This window comes from Lonchura striata, chromosome 31, assembly GCF_050655825.1.
Source record: "Lonchura striata isolate lonStrDom1 chromosome 31, ASM5065582v1, whole genome shotgun sequence".
Classification (NCBI taxonomy): domain Eukaryota; kingdom Metazoa; phylum Chordata; class Aves; order Passeriformes; family Estrildidae; genus Lonchura; species Lonchura striata.
Window position 1 is genome coordinate 4,870,001 of NC_140733.1, and position 18,806 is coordinate 4,888,806.

Sequence of the window (18,806 nt, forward strand, 5' to 3'; positions counted from 1 at the left end):
CTTGGGCAGATCCATGTGAGTGCAGCCTTCCTGTAAAATCAAGAATTCACCTACTCCGGACACTGAATTGTTCCTCCTCATCACCAAAAAAAGAAATTCTTATTAACCTATGGACTCTGAATAGAAGAAAAGGCTGATTGCTGAAATCTTGGCCTCAGGTGGAATTTTCCCTATAAAACCCGAATTTTCCCTATAAAAACCAAATTTTCCCTATAAAAACCAAATTTTCCTTATAAAAACCGAATTTTCCCTATAAAAACCAAATTTTCGCTATAAAACCAAATTTTCCCTATAAAAACCGAATTTTCCCTATAAAAACCAAATTTTCGCTATAAAACCAAATTTTCCCTATAAAAACCGAATTTTCCCTATAAAAACCAAATTTTCGCTATAAAAACTGAATTTTCCCTATAAAAACCGAATTTTCCCTATAAAAACCAAATTTTCGCTATAAAACCAAATTTTCCCTATAAAAACCAAATTTTCGCTATAAAACCGAATTTTCCCTATAAAAACCAAATTTTCCCTATAAAAACCGAATTTTCCCTATAAAAACCGCCTGTGCCAGGATGGAGGTGTGGGCATAGGGCAAAACCTCTGCTGAGGCTGATTTATTTTTGCACCCCCAGGGTCGATCCCCGCGCTCGGCTCTGTCTTTTTCCGTGGCTGGCGAGGTAGAATTTGACCGCTAATAAAATTATTTTTTATTTTTAATCAGCTGAATAAATTCTCATTTGTAACACGGTCAATGCAACGTCCTCCCCTTTATTAGTGAGAAGACGGCAGGTTTTACATATTTCCATATGGTTTCCAATTTACAAAGCGCTCTGATTGGCACACCAACGTTGTTCACCTTTTCCTTAAGGCGGCCAAACTTCACACTGCAGATTGCTCATTACTTTGTAATGACCTTAACATAATTTCTAATTGTGCCACGACTGAATTCTCACTGCATCAAAAGCTTCCGGGCCTGGTGTGAGTGGGGCAGCTCAATCCTCACTCCACGCACAAACCGTGACCAAATTTTTCTCTCAGAAATCCTGTAACACCTCCACGAGGATGCAGACCTGAGGAAAACGCCTCACGGGGCGCTGAGTGACCCCTGAGGGAGCTCGGGGTGTGCTGTGGGTGTGAAATAAGAGCAAAATTGTGTCGGTGCTTGTGCAGGAGGGGTGGAACACCACAGGCAATAAAGAGCCGAGGAAACCGCACGCAGAGGGAAATTTAAGAAACTGTGTCACTGTTAAATCACGAGAACTCCTTCCCAAAAAATCCTGAACCCACCCCAGCTCTGCTCCTAACTCCATTGACAGAGCGTTTCTGCGCGCCGCAGGAATTAAACCCACACACCAAAACTGAACGGGACGCTCACCTTTATCTTGGAGCTTCCCACAAAAGCCACGGCGGCCGTGATGCTTCTCCCGGCGTTCCGCCAGAACGCTCCCGGTTCTTCCTCCGTGCTGGAGCTCAAAGTTATCCTCTGGCCTGGGGGGAGTGAACGAGGCTGTTTTCATCCCGATTATTTGTCCCGTTTTCTCCGGGGCAGCCGGCGGGTGAGCTGGAGGAGGACTCGGGGGCACGGGATCCTCAGCACCCCTCGCCCCCTCGTTCAGCAGGGATTTGGGATTTTTGGGGAGGTCACCCCCAGAGCCAGGCCGGTTCCTGAGCGACTTGGCACACCTGGATGGATCGGCAGGCTTTGGGTCACAAACTTCTCCACGATTTTCCCGATGTCTCTGTTTCTGAAGCCCAGAGTCAGTAAGTACTGCTGGCCAGGGCGAGATTCTTCAGCCTCCTCTGGCAGCAGGTGGATTCCGTGCGGATCTGCGCAGGGAAAGGAAAACCGTTTTTGCTGCCGCGTTTCTTTCCGGCTGTAAGACAAGTCACTTTTTTTCCTCTGGAGCAAAACCTTCTTTTTAAGGAGTGAAACAGCCTCCAGAAACTTCACCAAAACACCAACAGCAAAACCAGCGCGCCCCGGCTTCCAGTCTTGGTGCTCTGCAGCCTTTCGCCTCAACGGCTTAAAAGCCGAAGGTGCGGTGCCCGGTGCCGGGGCAGCGTGCAGGTGTGTGTGCAGAGGCCGGGCAGCGTGCGGGTGTGCAGAGACTGGGCACCGTGCGGGTGTGCGGCTGCCGGGGCAGCGTGCGGGTGTGTGTGCGAGACCGGGCAGTGTGCGGGTGTGTGTGCGGAGGCTGGGCAGCGTGCGGGTGTGCGGCTGCGGGGCAGCGTGCGGGTGTGCGGAGGCTGGGCAGCGTGCGGGTGTGTGTGCGGAGGCCGGGCAGTGTGCGGGTGTGCAGAGGCCGGGCAGCGTGCGGGTGTGCGGAGGCCGGGCAGCGTGCGGGTGTGTGTGCGGCTGCCGGGCAGCGTGCGGGTGTGTGTGCGGCTGCCGGGGCACCGTGCGGGTGTGTGTGTGAGACCGGGCAGTGTGCGGGTGTGTGTGCGGCTGCCGGGCAGCGTGCGGGTGTGTGTGCAGAGGCTGGGCAGCGTGCGGGTGTGTGTGCGGCTGCCGGGCAGCGTGCGGGTGTGTGTGCAGAGGCTGGGCAGCGTGCGGGTGTGTGTGCGGCTGCCGGGCAGCGTGCGGGTGTGTGCCCGGTGCCGGGCAGCGTGCGGGTGTGCGGAGGCCGGGCAGCGTGCGGGTGTGCGGCTGCCGGGCAGTGTGCGGGTGTGCGGCTGCCGGGCAGCGTGCGGGTGTGTGTGCGGCTGCCGGGCAGCGTGCGGGTGTGTGTGCGGCTGCCGGGCAGCGTGCGGGTGTGTGTGCGGAGGCCGGGCAGCGTGCGGGTGTGCGGAGGCCGGGCAGTGTGCGGGTGTGTGTGCAGAGGCCGGGCAGCGTGCGGGTGTGCGGAGGCCGGGCAGCGTGCGGGTGTGTGTGCGGAGGCCGGGGCAGCGTGCGGGTGTGCGTGCGGAGGCCGGGCAGTGTGCGGGTGTGCGGAGGCCGGGCAGTGTGTGGGTGTGCGTGCGGCTGCCGGGCAGCGTGCGGGTGTGTGTGCGGAGGCCGGGGCAGCTCGGGCTGTGCGGAGGCCGGGCAGTGTGCGGGTGTGTGTGCGGAGGCCGGGCAGCGTGCGGGTGTGTGTGCGGCTGCCGGGGCACCGTGCGGGTGTGTGTGTGAGACCGGGCAGTGTGCGGGTGTGTGTGCGGCTGCCGGGGCAGCGTGCGGGTGTGCAGAGGCCAGGCAGCGTGCGGGTGTGCGGAGACTGGGCACCGTGCGGGTGTGCGGCTGCCAGGGCAGCTCGGGTGTGCAGAGACTGGGCACCGTGCGGGTGTGTGTGCGGAGGCCGGGCAGTGTGCGGGTGTGTGTGCGGAGGCCGGGCAGCGTGCGGGTGTGTGTGCGGCTGCCGGGCAGCGTGCGGGTGTGCGGCTGCCGGGCAGCGTGCAGGTGTGCAGAGGCCGGGCAGTGTGCGGCTGTGCGGCTGCGGGGCAGCTCGGCTGTGCGGCTGCCGGGCAGCGTGCGGGTGTGCGGCTGCCGGGGCAGCGTGCGGGTGTGTGTGCGGAGGCCGGGCAGCTCGGGTGTGCGGCTGCCGGGCAGCTCGGGCTGTGCGGAGGCCGGGGCAGCGTGCGGGTGTGCAGAGACCGGGCAGCTCGGGTGTGCAGAGACCGGACAGCGTGCGGGTGTGCAGAGACCGGACAGCGTGCGGGTGTGCAGAGACCGGGCAGCGTGCGGGTGTGCGGAGGCCGGGCAGCTCGGGCTGTGCAGAGACCGGGCAGCTCGGGTGTGCGGCTCTCCGGCCGCGGTACCTGTGAAAACGTGCCGCGCGTAGCCGGGGTGCCGCTCGGCAAAGGTCCCGTTGGCCTCCTGCAGCGTGTGCGCCTTGCTGCCTCGCTCGAAAGGCGTGTACTGAGCGCAGAAAGACGCTTCTCCGGCCAGGGCTTCTTGAATCAACGCCTGAAAATAAAAAAAAAAGGGCAGAGAAATGATAAATTATGCGTTTCGTGTTGGGCGGCGCTCGTTAAAAAATATATATTAAAAAAAAAAAAAAAAAAATTAAAAAAACCCAAACAAAGCAACTAGGTGGTTTGGGAGGCGACTCCATGAACATCCACCTTCAAGGAGACAGAGAGAAGAGGAATTTTTCCGGCGGAGAGAAAAAGCGATTCCACATCAGGAAGAGTTAGGGAAATATTCCTTCGTCAGCCATGGCCGGAGTTGTTGTGTCAGGGGAGGTTTGGGTTGGATATCAAGGACAGGTTCTTCCCCCAGAGGGTGGCCAGGCGCTGTGATTTATTAAAAAATATGGATATTGATCACCGATATCCAGCTGTGGCGGAGAAAAACCCTCCAACAGTTTAAAGTTAGAAAGTGATTTATTAAAAAAATATGGATATTGATCACCGATATCCAGCTGTGGCGGAGAAAAACCCTCCAACAGTTTAAAGTTAGAAAGTGATTTATTAAAAAAATATGGATATTGATCTAGTACCGATATCCAGCTTGACAGACAAAAACTCTCTAACAGTTTAAAGTTAGAAAGTGATTTATTAAAAAATATGGATATTGATCACCAATATCCAGCTGTGATGGACAAAAACTCTCTAGCAGTTTAAAGTTAGAAAGTGATTTATTAAAACAATATGGATATTGATCACCAATATCCAGCTGTGACGGACAGAAACTCTCCAACAGTTTAAAATTAAAAAGTTTGTGTTGGTTGTGTGTGGGATCGCTCCCAAATCCACACCGCAGCTTCCGGGTGATCACAGAGTCTTTTTATCCATATACGTATTGGATACCCAAAATATAAATATATATTCATAATTCTGGTACATCCCATTCCCCGCTTCGTTTGCTAATTACTCCAAAAGCCATTAAGCATGTGTAATTTGTCCCTTGAGATGGGTCGGGGTCCCTTCCATGGGGAGGGGTCCCAAAATGAGGAAGTCAATGGAGTCTTCCTCCTTCTGACCTTTTAATTTCAATGCAAATTTGACAAATGAACTCTTGGTACAACTCCCATTGCTTGTCTGCAGTTGGTTTCAGAACAGGAGCCCCACAATTATGTCCCTAAAAGCTCTTTGTCAATTTATATTCTTCATTATAAACCCAGCTAATTAAACATTGCGCTGACAAGCAATCAGTTATTACTTAACTACTAACTCCAAGCTTCATCAAGGCCTACTCATTTATTATTATTATAATTTCAATTAACTCTAGTAAAGCTTATTTCCAACTAAAATCTTAGCTCCTCTAAAATCTCTAAATTCCTTAAATTTACGTTTCAACGGGAAGGGGCTGGCTGGGGAAGCGGTCACAGCTCCAAACCTGCCTGGAGCAGGCTGAGACCCTTGGAATGGCCACAATTTGTGGATATATATATCTATATTTATCTCTAATATGATATATGTGATATTGAATATTCGTTGGAGTGTGCACGTTTGTATTAGGAGTGCCCCGAACCTGGCGTGTGTTGGAACCCGATTTACAAGGAAAAAGATGTGTGAACGACCCGGGATGGAAATCCTCGGGCAGATCCATGGGAATGCCGTTCCCGAAAATTCCATCCAGGGATTCACCAACTCCTGACACTGAATTGTTCCTCCTCATCACCAAAAACAAAACTCTTATTAACCTATGGGCTCTGAACGGAAGAAAAGACTGATTGCTGAAATCTTGGCTTCAGGTGGAATTTGCCCTATAAAATCCGAATTTTCCCTATAAAAACTGAATTTCCCGTATAAAAAAATTAATTTTCCCTATAAAACCCGAATTTTCCCTATAAAAACGGATTTTTTCCTATAAAAACCGAATTTTCCCTACAAAAACCGCTTGTGCCAGGATGGAGGTGTGTGGGCAAAGGGGAAAACCTCTGCTGAGGCTGATTTATTTTTGAACACCCCAGGGTCGACCCCGGGCTCTGTTCTTTCCTTTTGGCTGGCTAGATAGAATTGGATTGCAAATAAATATTTTATTTTTTCATTTTAAATTTGACTGGACAAATTTTCATTTATAACAGTATCGTGGAAATCCTCCATGTGAATGCAGCATTCCCATAAATTTCATTACGGGATTCACCAACTCCTGACACTGAATTGTTCTTCCTCATCACCAAAAACAAAACTCTTATTAACCTATGGGCTCTGAATGGAAGAAAAGACTGATTGCTGAAACCTTGGCTTCAGGTGGAATTTTCCCTTTAAAAACTGAATTTCCCCTATAAAAACTGCCTGTGCCAGGATGGGCGTGTGGGATAGAGGAAAACCTCTGCTGAGGCTGATTTATTTTTGCACCCCCAGGGCTCTGGTCTTTCCTTATGGCTTGCTATATAGAATTTGACTGCAAATAACCATTTTATTTTTCCATATTAATTTGACCAGACAAATTATAATTTATAACAAAAACCTCTGCAGAGGCTGACCCTTGTTGCACACCCCGGGCTCTGCTCTGCTCTTTCCTGGTGCCTCTCTCTATAGAATTTGCCTGCCAATAATCATTTGATTTTTCCCCATTAATTTTCCCGGGCCCGTTCCCGTCTGCAGCCCCAGGAGCTGGTGCAGCCCCGCCGGGTCTGTTCCACCCGTGCCACCCGTGCCCGGGGCAGTGCCCGGGTCCGTCCCGTGCCACCCGTGCCCGGGTCTGTCCCGTGCCACCCGTGCCCGGGGCAGTGCCCGGGTCTGTTCCACCCGTGCCCGGGGCAGTGCCCGGGTCTGTTCCACCCGTGCCCAGGGCAGTGCCCAGGTCTGTCCCGTGCCACCCGTGCCCGGGGCAGTGCCCGGGTCTGTCCCGTGCCCGGGGCAGTGCCCAGGTCTGTCCCGTGCCACCCGTGCCTGGGGCAGTTCCTGGGTCTGTCCCGTGCCCGGGGCAGTACCCGGGTCTGTCCCGTGCCACCCGTGCCCGGGGCAGTACCCAGGTCTGTCCCGTGCCACCCGTGCCCGGGGCAGTGCCCGGGTCTGTCCCGTGCCACCCGTGCCCGGGGCACTGCCCGGGTCTGTCCCGTGCCACCCGTGCCCGGGTCTGTCCCGTGCCCGGGGCAGTGCCCGGGTCTGTTCCACCCGTGCCCGGGGCAGTTCCTGGGTCCGTCCCGTGCCACCCGTGCCCGGGTCTGTCCCGTGCCACCCGTGCCCGGGGCAGTTCCTGGGTCCGTCCCGTGCCACCCGTGCCCAGGGCAGTGCCCGGGTCTGTCCCGTGCCACCCGTGCCCGGGTCTGTCCCGTGCCACCCGTGCCCGGGGCAGTGCCCGGGTCTGTTCCACCTGTGCCCGGGGCAGTACCCGGGTCTGTCCCGTGCCACCCGTGCCCGGGGCAGTGCCCGGGTTCCTCCCGTGCCACCCGTGCCCGGGTCTGTCCCGTGCCACCCGTGCCCGGGGCAGTGCCCGGGTCTGTCCCGTGCCACCCGTGCCCGGGTCTGTCCCGTGCCACCCGTGCCCGGGGCACTGCCCTACCTGCCAGTAGCGCTGCAGCAGCTCGCTGGTGCGCGGCTCCGCCGCCTCGTGCAGCACGTACAGCACGTGGGCCACCATGGCGCTCCTGGGGACACAGGAATTGTTCTCACTGCACACAACCTTCTGACAAGGGTCAGCAAATGTTTAACATTTCTAATTCCCTGAAATTCCCCACCAGCAAATAGCCCTGGGTGTCATTTAGGAGCAACAATTGGGATTATTCACATTACACACAACTTTCAGACAGGCATCAGTAAATTTTTAACATTTTTAACTCAAATTCCCTGCCAGCAAACAGCCCTGGGTGTCATTTAGGAGCAACAATTGGGATTATTCACACTACACACAAGTTTCAGACAAGTGTCAGGAGATTTTTACATTTCTAATTCCCTGAAATTCCCCACCAGCAAATAGCCCTGGGTGTCATTTTGGGGCAACAATTGGCATTATTCACACTACACACAAGTTTCAGACAAGCATCACAAGATTTTTAACATTTTTAACTCCCTGAAATTCCCTGCCAGCAAACAGCCCAGGATATAATTTTTGGGGCAACAATTGGGATTATTCACATTACACACAACTTTCAGACAAGTGTCAGGAGATTTTTACATTTCTAATTCCCTGAAATTCCCTGCCAGCAAATAGCTCAGGATGTCAGTTAGGGAAATGGATGCAGGGAAAGGCTGCAGGAAAGGGATGCAGGAAAGGGATGCAGGAAAGGGATGCAATGAAAGGAATGCAGGAAAGGCTGCAGGAAAGGCTGCAGGGACAGGAATGCAGGAAAAGGCTGCAGGAAAGGCTGCAGGGACAGGAATGCAGGAAAGGCTGTAGGAAAGGCTGCAGGGACAGGAATGCAGGGACAGAAATGCAGGAAAGGGCTGCAGGAAAGGCTGCAGGGACAGGAATGCAGGAAAGGGCTGCAGGAAAGGGATGCAGGGAAAGGGATGCAGGAAAGGAATGCAGGAAAGGCTGCAGGGACAGGAATGCAGGAAAGGCTGCAGGGACAGGAATGCAGGAAAGGCTGCAGGAAAGGGCTGCAATGAAAGGAATGCAGGGACAGGAATGCAGGGACAGGAATGCAGGAAAGGCTGCAGGAAAGGCTGCAGGAAAGGCTGCAGGAAAGGCTGCAGGGACAGGAATGCAGGAAAGGGATGCAGGAAAGGGCTGCAGGAAAGGCTGCAGGGACAGGAACGCAGGAAAGGCTGCAGGAAAGGCTGCAGGGACAGGAACGCAGGAAAGGCTGCAGGAAAGGCTGCAATGAAAGGAATGCAGCTGCAGTACCTGGCAGCGTCCGTGTATCTGTGCAGGCTCCGAAAGCAGGCGGCTTGGCGCAGGTGGTTGCAGAAGTGAGAGGGGTTCTGGGCGATGCTCCTTGGGGAGAGAAGAGGCACGGACAAGGTGAGGCTGGCATTTATCACGACGCCAAAACTCCTAAAAAAGTGGCTGGGGCAGGTGCCAGGTGCGCTTCTGTCCGTATCTCAAATAAATGTATATATAATATATCGCCACTTCTCGAATGTCAGGTGAGCTCTGCCTCGGCTGCCCTCTCCCTCCCTCCAGCTGTGACGGATGAGGAAAACATGGCTAAAAATATGACTTAAAGGTTCGTCCCAAGGTGGTTTTAGATCCTAATTGCAATTTCACTCGGGGGTTTGTGTCTCTAGGAATAAAATCTCCAGGGGTAATATTCTCTTTTACTTTGGTGTGTGAACATCCTGAGCACAAACTGCGCAAAGAAAGAATCGGAGACCCACACGTCGATTATTTTCTCATTATTAATCTGGCTCTTGCTGCTCAGCATTTATTCCTAATTGCAATTTCACTCGGGGGTTTGTGTCTCTAGGAATAAACGCTCCAGGGGTAATATTCTCTTTTACTTTGGTGTGTGAACATCCTGAGCACAAACTGCGCAAAGAAAGAATCGGAGACCCACACGTCCTGTCGATTATTATTTCCTCTTTATCCCGATTATTATTTCCTCTTTATCTCGATTATTATTTCCTCATTATCTCGATTATTATTTCCTCATCCTCTCGATTATTATTTCCTCGTTATCCTGATTATTATTTCCTCATCCTCTCGATTATTATTTCCTCATCCTCTCGATTATTATTTCCTCTTTATCCTGATTATTATTTCCTCATTATCTCGATTATTTCCTCATTATCTCGATTATTATTTCCTCATTATCCCGATTATTATTTCCTCGTTATCTCGATTATTTTTTCCTCATCATCTCGATTATTATTTCCTCATCCTCTCGATTATTATTATTATTTCCTCATTATCTCGATTATTATTTCCTCATTATCCCGATTACTATTTCCTCGTTATCTCGATTATTTTTCCCTCGTTATCCCGATTATTATTTCCTCTTTATCTCGATTATTATTTCCTCATTATCTCGATTATTATTTCCTCTTTATCTCGATTATTATTTCCTCATTATCCCGATTATTATTTCCTCATTATCTCGATTATTATTATTTCCTCGTTATCCCGATTACTATTTCCTTGTTATCCTGATTACTTTTTCCTCGTTATCCTGACTATTTTTCCTCATTATCCCGATTACTATTTCCTTGTTATCCCGATTACTATTTCCTCATTATCCTGATTACTATTTCCTCGTTATCCCAATTACTTTTCCCTCATTATCCCGATTATTTTCCCTCGTTATCCCGATTACTATTTCCTCATTATCCTGATTACTATTTCCTCGTTATCCCGATTACTATTTCCTCGTTATCCCGATTATTTTCCCTCATTATTCCGATTATTTTCCCTCGTTACCCTGATTATTTTCCCTCATTACCCCGATTATTTTCCCTCGTTACCCCGACTATTTTCCCTCGTTACCCCGACTATTATCCCTCGTTATCCCGACTATTTTCCCTCATTATCCCGACTATTCCCCTCGCTGTCGCCCCGGCTCTCCGCGCCCCGTGTCCCACCCGTGTTGTGTTTTTCCCACCTGTGGGAGTGGAGCAGGGCCAGGCCGGGCTGCCCCAGCTTTAGGTGGCACACGGCGAGCTTGGCGTGGATGGAGCTGGCCAGCGTGGAGCCGTGCTCCGGGCAGGACCTGGGGCCACGCCGGGCGCCGGAGCCGCCGCCGCAGAGCTGCACGGGGAGCAAAACCCAACCATCAGCGCTGATCGGCCCAGGAGACGCGGCTCCGATGCTCAAAACTACAGCCAGAACCCGGGTTTTTACCAGAAAAGTGCAGAGGATAGAATGCTCCTTCAGGGATGTCCCGGGGGTTTTGGTTTTTGGTTCTGAGAGTTGGATTTAGAGGATGCTGAGGAGCACCGGCCCCACAATTCACAATTAATCCCAGGGGTTAATTCCCTCCTCCTCTGTCCAGGTATCTCCATCCTCCAGCCTTTCCCCTCAGGAACAGATAAAATAAATCCCTTTTCTTTCGTTCCCCTCAGGAACAGATAAAATAAATCCTTTTTCTTTCTTTCCCCTCAGGAACAGATAAAATAAATCCTTTTTCTTTCTTTCCCCTCAGGAACAGATAAAATAAATCCTTTTTCTTTCTTTCCCCTCAGGAACAGATAAAATAAATCCCTTTTCTTTTTTTCCCCTCAGGAACAGACAAAATAAATAATTTTTTTTTTTTCCCCTCAGGAACAGATAAAATAAATCCCTTTTCTTTCTTTCCCCTCAGGAACAGATAAAATAAATCCCTTTTCTTTCTTTCCCCTCAGGAACAGATAAAATAAATACTTTTTCTTTCTTTCCCCTCAGGAACTGATAAAATAAATCCTTTTTCTTTTTTTCCCCTCAGGAACAGATAAAATAAATCCCTTTTCTTTTTTTCCCCTCAGGAACAGATAAAATAAATCCCTTTTCTTTCTTTCCCCTCAGGAACAGATAAAATAAATCCTTTTTCTTTCTTTCCCCTCAGGAACAGATAAAATAAATCCTTTTTCTTTCTTTCCCCTCAGGAACAGATAAAATAAATCCTTTTTCTTTTTAAGTGCCCCGTGCTGCTGCTCCCACCACAGCTCATTTCAGAATACATGGGGCAAAAAAAACCCACTTCAAATGGGCGACTTTATCATTTTATCCACTGCTTGCTGTAATATTTATTGCTTTAAAAAATCACGTCAGTACTGTAATTAAAAAAAAAAAAATAATAGGATATTTGCTGGTGAACTGGAAAACCCTAATATTTGACAATTTGAATGAAATATGGCAGAACAGTGCTAAAAAAAAAAAAAATTGTATTCCCTTTCTCAAAGTGCCTGGCTGAAGGTGCTGGACTGAGAGTGGAGAGAAAGAATCAGCTGAGGCAGAGGGAAAAAACCCCAATTATCGAGAGGCCATTTGCTGCTGATAGAGCTCAAATTAAAAGGAGGAATATTAATTTTTCACTTTATGGGACTTTAATTTCCTCCACACATTAATGCAGTTAAGAAGTTGGAGAAAAGTACAAAATCACCTGGCATTCCTTGGGCCAGAGCAACACTTCCCCCACTTCTGTGGCTTATTTACAACTCCCAAATTTCGGATTTTGGGCGAAATTTCATCTCAGGATTTCTCCCCTGACCCCAGGCACCCAGCTCGGTGCTCATTTACAATTTCATTGGCTTATTTACAACTCCCAAATTTCGGATTTTGGGCGAAATCCCATCTCAGGATTTCTCCCTGACCCCAGGCACCCAGCTCGGTGCTCATTTACAATTTCATTGGCTTATTTACAACTCCCAAATTTCGGATTTTGGGCAAAATCCCATCTCAGGATTTCTCTCTGACCCCAGGCACTCCAGGCTTATATACAACTCCAAAATTTTGGATTTCGAGCAAATTTGAATCTCAGGATTTCTCCCTGGCCCCAGACATCTCAGGCTTATATACAACTCCCAAATTTTCAGATTTTGGCTGAAATCCCATCTCAGGATTTCTCCCTCACCCCATCCATCCAGCTTGGTGCTTATTTACAACTCCCAAATTTCAGATTTCAGCCAAAATCCCATCTCAGGATTTCTCCCTCACCCCAGGCACCCAGCTCGGTGCTCATTTACAATTTCATTGGCTTATTTACAACTCCCAAATTTCAGATTTCGCCCAAAATCCCATCTCAGGATTTCTCCCTGGCCCCAGACATTTCAGGCTTATTTACAACTCCCAAATTTCAGATTTCAGCCAAAATCCCATCTCAGGATTTCTCCGTGGCCCCAGGCATCCCGGGCTCATTGACACCTCCCAAATTTCGGGATTCTCGGGGTCTCCTGCCCTTTCTCCCCGTACCTCCAGGGCCGCGGAGAACTCGGCGGCGGCGCCGGCGAAGTCCCGCAGCCGCCAGCGGGCACTGCCCTCCCGCAGGGCCGCCCGCAGCCCCGCGCCCGCGCCGTGCCACCCGCTGTCCCCGGGGCCCTGCGCGGGCGGCCCGGCCGCCGGTGGCACCGATGGTGGCACCGATGGTGGCACCGCCGGTGGCACCGATGGTGGCACCGATGGTGGCACCGATGGTGGCATTGCTGGTGGCATTGCTGGTGGCACTGATGGTGGCACCGATGGTGGCACTGATGGTGGCACCGATGGTGGCACCGATGGTGGCATTGCTGGTGGCATCGCTGGTGGCATTGCTGGTGGCACTGATGGTGGCACTGATGGTGGCACCGCTGGTGGCACTGATGGTGGCATTGCTGGTGGCATCGCTGGTGGCATTGCTGGTGGCACTGATGGTCGCACCGCTGGTGGCACCATTGGTGGAACTGATGGTGGCATCACTGGTGGCATCACTGGTGGCATCACTGATGGCATCGCTGGTGGCATTGCTGGTGGCACTGATGGTGGCATCGCTGGTGGCATCACTGGTGTCATTGCTGGTGGCATCACCGCTGGCATCACTGGTGGCCCTGATGGTTGCACCGCTGGTGGCACCATTGGTGGAACTGATGGTGGCATCACTGATGGCATCGCTGGTGGCATCGCTGATGGCATCGCTGATGGCATCGCTGGTGGCATCTTTGGTGGCATCGCTGATGGCATCGCTGGTGGCATCTTTGGTGGCATAACTGGTGGCACCACCGGTGGCACCATTGGTGGAACTGATGGTGGCATCACTGGTGGCATCACTGGTGGCATCGCTGGTGGCACTGATGGTTGCCCAACTGGTGTCATCGCCGGTGGCACCGCTGGTGGCACCGCCGGTGGCCCTGACGGCGGCACCGCGGGCGGCACCGGCTCTCCGCACTCGAAGTCGGCGTCCAGCTGGTCGGCGCAGATCAGCTCCTCCTCCATCTCCCGGAGCCTGGCCAGGGGGATGCCAGGAGGGACGGGCGGGACCGTGCCCGTCCCGCTCGCTCCTCCTGCTGCCCCCGGATTTGTCACTGGATTTGTCACTGGATTTGTCAATGGATTTGTCACCAGATTTGTCACCAGATTTGTCCCCGGATTTGTCACCGGATTTGTCACTGGATTTGTCACCGGATTTGTCACTGGATTTGTCACTGGATTTGTCACTGGATTTGACACCAGATTTGTCACCGGATTTGTCACTGGATTTGTCACTGGATTTGTCACCGGATTTGTCACTGGATTTGTCACTGGATTTGTCACTGGATTTGACACCAGATTTGTCACCGGATTTGTCACCGGATTTGTCACCAGATTTGTCACCGGATTTGTCACTGGATTTGTCACTGGATTTGTCACCGGATTTGTCACTGGATTTGTCACTGGATTTGTCAATGGATTTGTCAATGGATTTGTCACCAGATTTGTCACTGGATTTGTCACCAGATTTGTCACCGGATTTGTCACTGGATTTGTCACTGGATTTGTCACCAACTTTGTCACCAGATTTGTCACCAGATTTGTCACTGGATTTGTCACCAGATTTGACACCGGATTTGTCACCAACTTTGTCACCAGATTTGTCACTGGATTTGTCACCAGATTTGTCACTGGATTTGTCACTGGATTTGACACCGGATTTGTCACCAACTTTGTCACCAGATTTGTCACCAGATTTGTCACTGGATTTGTCACCAGATTTGACACCGGATTTGTCACCAACTTTGTCACCAGATTTGTCACTGGATTTGTCACCAGATTTGTCACTGGATTTGTCACCAGATTTGTCACCAGATTTGTCACTGGATTTGTCACTGACTTTGTCCCGGGTTTTGTCCCGGGTTTTATCCCGGATTTTGTCCCGGGTTTTGTCCCGGGTGTTGTCCCGGGTGTTGTCCCGGGTGTTGTCCCGGGTGTTGTCCCGGGTGTTGTCCCCGCCTTGGTCCCCGGCGCGTCCCCGGGGCTGGCCGCCTTCCGCTTGCGGCTGCCCCCGGCCGCGCCGCTCCGGGGCCGCGCTCGGCGCTCCTCTGGGCCCTGCCGCGCCTGCCAGAGAGGCTGGAAGGTAAATTTGGGGGAATAAATATAAATATAAATATAAATATAAATATAAATATAAATATAAATATAAATATAAATATAAATATAAATATAAATATAAATATAAATATAAATATAAATATAAATATAAATATAAATGTAAATGTAAATGTAAATGTAAATATAAATATAAAAATATAATAATAAATATAAATATAAATAGAATAATAAATATAAATATAAATGTAAATGTAAATATAAATATAAATATAAATGTAAATGTAAATGTAAATGTAAATATAAATATAAATGTAAATGTAAATGTAAATGTAAATATAAATATAAATATAAATATAAATATAAATATAAATATAAATATAAATATAAATATAAATGTAAATGTAAATAGATATAGATATAGATATAGATATAGATATAGATATAGATATAGATATAAATATAAATATAAATATAAATATAAATGTAAATGTAAATGTAAATGTAAATATATATATGTAAATATAATAATAATAATAATAATAATAATAATAATAATAATAATAATAATAATAAATAATCAGGACTTGATGAAGTAAGGTCTTAGTAAGTAATAACTGATTGCTTGTCAGCACAATGTCTAATTAGCTGGGGATGAAGTAAGATGTTAGTAAGTAATAATTGATTGCTTGTCAGCGCAATGTCTAATTAGCTGGGTTTATAATGAAGAATATAAATTGATAAATAGCTTTTAGGGACATAATTGTGGGGCTCCTCTGTTCTGAAACCAATTGAAGACAAAGAATGTGAGTTCAACCATAATAATAATGAGTAGGCCTTGATGAAGTTAAAAGTTAGTAGTTAAGTAATAATTGATTGCTTGTCAGCACAATGTTTAATTAGCTGGGTTTATAATCAAGAATATAAATTGATAAATAGCTTTTAGGAACATCAGACAATTGTGGGGCTCCTGTTCTGAAACCAACTGCAGACAAGCAATGGGAGTTGTACCAAGAGTTCATTTGTCAAATTTGCATTGAAATTAAAAGGTCGGAAGGAGGAAGACTCCATTGACTTCCTCATTTTGGGACCCCTCCCCATGGAAGGGACCCCGACCCATCTCAAGGGACAAATTACACATGCTTAATGGCTTTTGGAGTAATTAGCAAACGAAGCGGGGAATGGGATGTACCAGAATTATGAATATATATTTATATTTTGGGTATCCAATACTTATATGGATAAAAAGACTCTGTAATCACCCGGAAGCTGCGGTGTGGATTTGGGAGCGATCCCACACACAACCAACACAAACTTTTTAATTTTAATTGTTGGAGAGTTTCTGTCTGTCACAGCTGGATATTGGTGATCAATATCCATATTGTTTTAATAAATCACTTTCTAACTTTAAACTGTTAGAGAGTTTTTGTCCATCACAGCTGGATATTGGTGATCAATATCCACATTGTTTTAATAAATCACTTTCTAACTTTAAACTGTTAGAGAGTTTTTGTCCATCACAGCTGGATATTGGTGATCAATATCCATATTTTTTAATAAATCACTTTCTACTTTAAACTGTTAGAGAGTTTTTGTCCATCACAGCTGGATATTGGTGATCAATATCCATATTTTTTAAATAAATCACTTTCTACTTTAAACTGTTAGAGAGTTTTTGTCCCCAAACGAGAAGACATCAAGGGACAGAACATTAAAATTGTTGCCTTCCATTCTTTTAACTTTACTGGGTGCATTGGGATAAATACCTTTGGGAAATATTATTAAATTAAATTGAATGAAGAAAATAAAACAGAATTAAATAAAATGCAGGTGTCTGGGAAAAAAAATGTCTTTTCATGGTTTGGAGTGGGGATCTCATTTCTTTTAACTTCCATTTTGGACAATGGTTTAAACTGGATTTTAGCCCCAAATGAGAAGACATCGAGGGGAAATATGTTAAAATCAGTTGATTTCCATTCTTTTAAAGTTATTTATTGGGATAAATAGCTTTGGAACACAAGATTCAATTAAATCTAATGTTCCTTCTGTGCTTTATTCTGCTGAGAGGAGGGCAGGAATTCAAATCTGAGGTGCCTCTTCTGATCCCAGCAGGAATGGGAGTTTGGTTGTTCATGGAAAACCAATTTCAAAATCTGATTAAATACATGAAATCTGTTGCTACTCTGAGCACTTTGCTTGTGCTTGTATTTCTGTGATTGCAATGTTTTTAAAATTAAACACAATCAGAAATCAGCTTAATGTTCTATTTGTTATGGAGAACCAATTCCAGAATCTGATTAAATCCGTTTCTACTCTGAGCACATTTCTTGTGCTTGTATTTCTGTGATTACAATGTTTTTAAAATTAAACACCAACAGGGATCAGCTTCCTGTTCTATTTGTTATGGAGAACCAATTTCAGCGTCTGATTAAATCTTTGAAATCTATTCTTGTGCTTAGCACATGTATTTCTGTGATTGCAATGTCTTTAAAATTAAACACCATCAGAAATCAGCTTAATGTTCTATTTGTTATGGAGAACCAATTCCAGAATCTGATTAAATCTGTTTCTACTCTGAGCACTTTGCTTGTACTTAGCACATGTATTATTTTGATTAAAATGAAATTAAACCCCATCAAGATCAGCTTCCTGTTCTATTTGTTATGGAGAACCAATTCCAGAATCTGATTAAATCTGTTTCTACTCTGAGCACATTTCTTGTGCTTTGGACATGTATTATTTTGATTAAAATGAAATTAAACCCCATCAAGATCAGCTTCCTGTTCTATTTGCTGATGCTCACCCCCAAGGATGTTGTTAAACTGATGGAGCAGAGGGAAAAAAAATCTATTTTGGGGTAAAATTGGGGATCCAGAAATCCGGCAGAGAAACGAATCCCACTCAGGGACACACGGGAGGAGCTTCTCCCTTCTCCCTGCAGGTCCCTTCCCTTAGGGAATTCCCATTCCAGGAATTCCCATTCCCATCCCAGAATTGTCCCCAGGCAGCTCAGCACATCTGTACTCACCCCTGGGGCTCCTGAGGGAGGTTCCTGCTGAAACATCTGGGAATGGAATTCCTGGGAACCTCCTGAGGAAGATTCCGGCTGAAACATCTGGGAATGGAATTCCTGGGAACCTCCTGAGGAAGATTCCGGCTGAAACATCTGGGAATGGAATTCCTGGGAACCTCCTGAGGGAGATTCTGGCTGAAGAAACATCTGGGAATGGAATTCCTGGGAACCTCCTGAGGAAGATTCCAGCTGAAACATCTGGGAAAGGAATTCCTGGGAACCTCCTGAGCGAGGTTCCTGCTGAAACATCTGGGAAAGGAATTCCTGGGAACCTCCCGAGGGAGATTCCGGCTGAAGAAACATCTGGGAAAGGAATTCCTGGGAACCTCCTGAGGGAGATTCTGGCTGAAGAAACATCTGGGAATGGAATTCCTGGGAACCTCCTGAGGAAGATTCCAGCTGAAACATCTGGGAAAGGAATTCCTGGGAACCTCCCGAGGGAGATTCTGGCTGAAGAAACATCTGGGAATGGAATTCCTGGGAACCTCCTGAGCGAGGTTCCTGCTGAAACATCTGGGAAAGGAATTCCTGGGAACCTCCTGAGGAAGATTCCGGCTGAAGAAACATCTGGGAAAGGAATTCCTGGGAACCTCCTGAGGAAGATTCCGGCTGAAGAAACATCTGGGAATGGAATTCCTGGGAACCTCCTGAGGGAGGTTCCTGCTGAAACATCTGGGAATGGAATTCCTGGGAACCTCCTGAGGAAGATTCCAGCTGAAACATCTGGGAAAGGAATTCCTGGGAACCTCCTGAGGAAGATTCCGGCTGAAGAAACATCTGGGAATGGAATTCCTGGGAACCTCCTGAGGAAGATTCCGGCTGAAACATCTGGGAATGGAATTCCTGGGAACCTCCTGAGTGAGGTTCCTGCTGAAACATCTGGGAATGGAATTCCTGGGAACCTCCTGAGGAAGATTCCGGCTGAAGAAACATCTGGGAAGGGAATTCCTGGGAACTTCCCGAGGAAGATTCCGGCTGAAGAAACATCTGGGAAGGGAATTCCTGGCTCAATCCAAG

The 18,806-nt window shown here is 48.1% G+C and overlaps 1 protein-coding gene across 1 annotated transcript in view; it reads right to left on the reverse strand.

Annotated features, from left to right (window-relative positions):
- SPATA16 (spermatogenesis associated 16) overlaps nucleotides 1–14,732 on the reverse strand; it is a 24,026-nt gene extending 9,294 nt beyond the window's left edge. The window contains exons 1-7 of the mRNA XM_085563769.1: nucleotides 12,632–14,732; nucleotides 10,347–10,492; nucleotides 8,654–8,743; nucleotides 7,370–7,454; nucleotides 3,733–3,880; nucleotides 1,681–1,824; nucleotides 1,373–1,485 (exon numbers count right to left, since the gene is read on the reverse strand). Coding sequence (XP_085419895.1) covers nucleotides 1,373–1,485; nucleotides 1,681–1,824; nucleotides 3,733–3,880; nucleotides 7,370–7,454; nucleotides 8,654–8,743; nucleotides 10,347–10,492; nucleotides 12,632–13,627 — 1,722 coding nt within the window. The 5' untranslated portion in view covers nucleotides 13,628–14,732. The remainder of the gene's footprint in view (nucleotides 1–1,372; nucleotides 1,486–1,680; nucleotides 1,825–3,732; nucleotides 3,881–7,369; nucleotides 7,455–8,653; nucleotides 8,744–10,346; nucleotides 10,493–12,631) is intronic.
- Between the last annotated feature and the right edge of the window lie 4,074 nt (nucleotides 14,733–18,806).